General features: G+C 46.6%; 1 protein-coding gene across 10 annotated transcripts; it reads right to left on the bottom strand.

Annotated features, from left to right (window-relative positions):
• Positions 1-6: 6 nt before the first annotated feature.
• On the bottom strand, positions 7-4,956 carry LOC103396749 (vasoactive intestinal polypeptide receptor 2). 10 transcript variants are annotated; one of them, XM_017042317.2, is made up of 11 exons: positions 4,583-4,956; positions 4,366-4,492; positions 3,920-4,017; positions 3,648-3,780; positions 3,335-3,485; positions 2,717-2,777; positions 2,220-2,289; positions 1,868-1,959; positions 1,549-1,681; positions 1,425-1,466; positions 7-612 (listed from the first exon to the last, which is right to left on the bottom strand). In XM_017042317.2, exons 3-11 carry the CDS (start codon positions 4,003-4,005, stop codon positions 439-441), a joined length of 942 nt encoding a protein of 313 aa, XP_016897806.1. In that variant the 5' UTR covers positions 4,006-4,017; positions 4,366-4,492; positions 4,583-4,956; the 3' UTR covers positions 7-438. The 10 variants fall into 10 exon arrangements, with proteins under 10 accessions (XP_016897806.1, XP_016897808.1, XP_024922103.1 ...); XM_017042319.2 differs by having other exon boundaries at positions 4,213-4,956; XM_025066335.1 differs by having other exon boundaries at positions 4,366-4,956.
• Between the last annotated feature and the right edge of the window lie 277 nt (positions 4,957-5,233).

Genomic DNA, 5,233 nt, shown 5'->3' with positions numbered 1-5,233 from the left:
TATTTTGTATTTGTATGAAGACGCTGAGGCCGAGCTTGAGTCTGAACGTCCATGATTGTCACTGAAACAGCAAGCATGGCTAAAAGACAATTGAATGGTAGTTTTTAAAATGCTACTCTTTCATAAAGAAAAGCTAAAAGTCGTCTACAGTCTGTAAAAGCTAAAGGCTAGCGTAGCCCGCTAAGATGATTCCGAAAATAAGACCTGGCTTAAAGTTGCTGAAGTGTATTTAACAGTAAAACTAAAATGGCAAATACATTAGAAAAACTGGAAGAACTAACATTTATAATGTAAACATCAATAACAGTGAAATAAACTCTAACATTTTTACAATTTCATGTTTATAACTAGGTCGAGGCAGAGAAAATTAAATGCTACAAATGCTACTGCTAACATGACCAAGTGTCCTTCTCTTAAACCTGACACCAGGGGGCAGGGTCACAGCATGCTGGTCTCAGACTGCAGGATGGACTGAGTTCTTGAGTTGCAATGAAACTGCACCATGTGTTCTATTCCGTTCCTGGAGGCGAGGGCGCTGTTGAGCCGTGGAGTTCTGCTCGGACGACAACTCAGCCACAGACTTCGCCACTTCCTCTTCAGCTCACACCGCACCTGAGCAAGAACGTCATCACTTCCTTCACACAAGGTACGGTGTTCTCTCACACACACACACAAAGAACTGTTCCTGTTCCGCTTTGTCTACGTCTATTAGCCAGTTAGCTAGGAACAACGAAACAATCTCCAAATGGTCATGTGACGCAGAGCCTGACTCAGCTGAACTGATCACATGATGACACTCCTGTCCAGTAGGTTTTCAATGCAAATGTACTTTCATTCCGAGTACAGAGACTGGTAATCTCATGTTTAATCTGTAGGTGGCAGTAATGAACATCACTAGATTCAGAGCTGCTGGTAAAGACCAGAGGAGAAATGCTGAAGACGTTAGCAGGGTTAGCTTAGCCTAGCTTTGGTATTATAGAGGTACTCTCATGTGGTAAACAGTTACTGCGGTGAGATTTTACTGCAGTACATGCTGATGTGAAACCTGTACAGTTCTAACAAAGGCTTTAAATGTGCACTTGCACCACCTACAGGCCAGGGAAGAAAAGCTAAACAAACTTCAATATCAGAATCATCTGAAGAAAGCTTCCCTTTAAACTCCTTCAAGCCTTACAGTGGTGTAGAATTAATGTGGCTGTGAGTCTCTCAGTGCAGAGCCCCCTGCTGGACTGTCTATGGCAGGGATGTCAAACTCATTTTCACCAGGGGGCCACATCAGCTAACTGTAACTGTAAGACTGTACACATGTAACAATAAATTTTTTTTTAAACTTCCGCGGGCCACGCAACATAACTTAGAGGCCTGCATTTGGCCCTCAAGCCTCGAGTTTGACACGTGTGTTCTAAGGTTTCGGAAAATCCTACCTCACTGTTGAGGAAACAGTAGAGAACGGCCACCACCAGACCCTGGAGAGGAAAATGGACCACAGATCAGACAGGGACAAAAACCTGCCGCGGGTTTGAAAGAAGAAAGAAGAAGAGGACCGACCTGGAAAGACCCCAGAGCCAGGTCAAAGAATATCTTATAGTCTTCTGCCATGGACTCACTGAGACAGACGAAGACCACGTAGTGGATCCCAAAGAGAGGGATGAGCAGGAGGGTGGACTTGGCCAGTCTCCTGCTGGAGGAGCAGGAAGAAGAACCAGAGCTCAGGTTTCGTACCAATCCTTTTTTTTTTTTTTCCTGTATCGTTGCTCATTTTTATACGTTAGTCATGTGACTCGTGGTTCAGACCAGTCTGACCTGAAACCAGTCCATGGCACAAAAGGCCTGTGACCTCTGGTTTAGACCACATCCTGTCAGATACCTGTACTGTGATTGGTCGTTGCCGCCCACTTCTGGACACCTCAGCTTTTGGACCAGGATGCAAATGATTCTGATGAAGAAGATAAAGTTCACCTGAAGGAGAGGAAAGAGGAGGAGGTGTTTTTGAACTGACCGCTGATGATGAGAAAAGGTCATAGGTCAATAGCTGAGCAGAGCCGTCATTGGCAGAGACATTATCACCATATTATTGGTTAGCTCGAGAACATGGTCAAAACGTTTAGGCGTAAAAATGTATCCTGGAAACGGCCAAGGGTTAAAAAAGAATGTAGCATGAGCGCCAACTATCTGCCCAGCCGAGGGTAAAACGATTCACTACTGCAGCACCAACCTACCAGGATGGAGAACCCAATGGGACCATTGATCAACCAGTTTGGTGTCGGGTTGTCATTTCTTTCCCAGCATCTGAGGAGACAGGATAAAAGCCCCCCCCTCCCCCAGATAAAGTTGATCAACATTGATTGATTGTTGATCCTCAAGAAGAGAAGGTTTTAAGGTAGTAGTGAAGGTCTGTCCTCAGATCAGTGGACAGGTCTCTGCAGTTTGATTGACAGGTATATATGTATGTACATATATATGTATATTAGGGTGGGTGGGCAGGTAGGAGGGGGTTGGGTGAGTTGTTAGGGTGGATGGTGGAGTTAACACCCTCCTTAAAACAAACATCCTTCTGCTGCTTCCTTCCTTACAGACATGTCATTGGTGGAAATAATGTGACATCATCAGTAACCCTCGGAATATTCTAATGAGAACTTCATTGTATGAGACTTTGAACCCACTAAATCCAGGCTTTAAAGGAGGTTTTCTGTGATTGGCTGACGCTGCGACTCACCCAGTGTCCTCCAGGTAGACCCTGGTTATCACCCAGGCCGACACAAACACCACGGGGATTCCTGTCAGGAGAATCAGAGCATCAAAGAAGTCAGGAGAAGAGGAGGGGGGAGCTGACCAGGACTTTCGTAGCTAACGTTAGCCTTGGTGTGTGTACCAGGCCTGTCGTAGCTAACGTTAGCTGTGGTCTCTGTACCAGGACTGTTGTACCGAACGTTCGCTGTGGTCTCTGTACCAGGACTGTCGTAGCCTACGTTAGCTCTGGGGTCTGTACCAGGACTGTCGAAGCTAACGTTAGCTCTGGTCTCTGTACCAGGACTGTCGTAGCCTACGTTAGCTCTGGGGTCTGTACCAGGACTGTCGTAGCTAACGTTAGCCTTGGTGTGTGTACCAGGCCTGTCGTAGCTAACGTTAGCTCTGGTGTCTGGTGCCCACAGCAGCGCTTTAACATTGAGATGATGCTGTTGGTAGGTAGACATGTTGATAAATATTTGTAGAGCGGTTGTATGAAGGGTAGGTAGGTAGAGTAGAGGTTAGTTGTTGGGTGAACTCATAGCTATGCTAACTGCTACACATCCATTGCTAAAGGAAACACAGGTATACAAGGTTTAATGCTAACCCCAGCCAATGAAAGTGTAGAAGACGAAGTGTTTGTTCTCAGAGAAGATGGCAATGAGCAGAGTGTGGAGGTACAGCGCCTCCACCAGGAGCCAGAAGAAGTTAGCCATGATGAAGTACTGGAGGAACACCAGGCTGGCCTTACAGCCCACCTGGAACAAACGCAGATGTGGTTCAGCTCATTCATCCAAACAAAGCCAAAACACTTTGAACCTCGTCATGTGACTCTCCTGAGTTGAGAAGGTCAGGGTGACTACACATAGTGGTTAGCGACACCTAATGGCGAGTCCATACCACACATGGGCTGAACTCACCAGCGACGGCTGTTTGGAGCACTGTAAGGTGCGGCTGAAGAGGATGTGATCTTTAACCAGGACGGCCACGGCTCTCAGGATGAAGGACAAGAAGAGGTTGAGGTGGATGTAGTTCCTGGTGCAGTGGAGCTTCCTGTCACACAGATGTTCAAGAACTATCAGCAAAACAAACAAATATGGAACTGGACAAAAACAATTTTTTTTCTTATTCTGTTCCCTTTGAAAAAAAAAAAACCCAAAACAACAGAACCTCCTGATGAATTCAGTTTTACCGGAACAAACAGAGGATGGCACTTCCTGTGATGAGGGCGATCAACGACAGACTGTGACCCAGAGTGTAGAGGGTCTGGACCAGCATGTAGAAGATGAGCTGCAGCCACACAGAGAAGAGGAGGTGGATCACTGTGAACCAGTCACAAAAGTTACCTTTATAGATCACTGCCTGAACTAAAATCTCTGATTTTCTCCATGGACTTTGGTCTGAACTAAAATCTCTGATTTTCTCCATGGACTTTGGTTTAGGCAGAGAGACATTATACAGACTATGTGGAAATGCTGTTCTTACATTTCAACAGTGACAGTATTTCACATTGTAGACAGTCAGAGACTGTGATGACTGGATCATCTGGATCAAAGTCCAGGGATGAACAAGAAGTAAAAACTTCAGGTCACTTCAGGTGAATTTACTCTCATCTTTTTTCATGCTCCTCCTCCCCACCTTTGAAACCTTTCAACATTCAGGAATGAAGTCTGAAAGATTTTCTTCTTCTTCTTCTTCATCTGTTGACGCCTGAACCCACGACCCGGTCAGACTGGACTTCATCAGCAGAATATGGTCTGGAGTCCTACGTGAGGGGAAGAGTGTGTGCTGTGTAGTTCAACAACCATGGAGATCTGGGTTTGACAGTGTGGAGCCTGTAGGTGGTGCTAGTTACATAGTCGAAGAACTGGGTCCAGTCTGGACCTGAATATGACCAAAGACTGAGACTGAGTCCTGCACCGGACCAGACTGAAGTCTGCTGAGGACAACCTGGAGGAAGATGATCCAGGCTGAAGAAGACCGTGGGACCATCTGGTCTGAGGAGACCAGACTACAACTCTACGGTCATTTGACCTCAGGACAACGTCCACCACCGGGGCTGACGCCGTACCTTCTCCTGACTGGTGTGTGACTCACACACACTGCTGATGTTGGGGAAAACCTCGGACCATCCCTAGGAGGTGCACTTCCTGCTTATGTTTCCTGTAGGACACGGAGGGGAGCAGAGATGTTTTCAGAGACCACCTGATCACCTGTGACCCCCCCCCCTCCCCCTCCCCCCGTGCTGTTATCCTGTTGTTGTTTAAACACCGTTCCAGGCCAACTTTTAGCGTTCCTTCACGATTTTGATAAAAAAAAAAACCTCACCTTTTCTGCCAAATAAAGTCTGAAGGACTGGTGGACAGGGGATGGTGATGGTCTCTCCCATCTGGGCTCCGTCCCAGCATGCAATGCTGTCCCACGTTCCCCTGCAGCCCAGTCCTGTCACCGTGAACAATGAGAAAAAGCTTGTCGAGCAAACGGAGAGGACGTTGATCTGTGGTTA

Source organism: Cynoglossus semilaevis, chromosome 20 (assembly GCF_000523025.1).
Source record: "Cynoglossus semilaevis isolate Cse_v1.0 chromosome 20, Cse_v1.0, whole genome shotgun sequence".
NCBI classification, from domain to species: domain Eukaryota; kingdom Metazoa; phylum Chordata; class Actinopteri; order Pleuronectiformes; family Cynoglossidae; genus Cynoglossus; species Cynoglossus semilaevis.
The sequence above is the reverse complement of the archived record's forward strand: the minus strand, read 5'-3'. Positions and strand labels throughout refer to the sequence as shown.

Bases quoted from the DNA above. Each gene is read 5' to 3' on its own strand.
- LOC103396749 (XM_017042314.2), bottom strand. From the start codon at position 4,155: ATGGAGAAAATCAGAGATTTTAGTTCAGACCAAAGTCCATGGAGAAAA. The intron at 2,778-3,334 runs GTTAGCATTAAA...TTCTCCTGACAG, and splicing joins CTACACTTTCATTGGCTGGG to GAATCCCCGTGGTGTTTGTG. The intron at 613-1,424 runs GTAGGATTTTCC...GTTCTTGCTCAG, and splicing joins ACTGTTTCCTCAACAGTGAG to GTGCGGTGTGAGCTGAAGAG.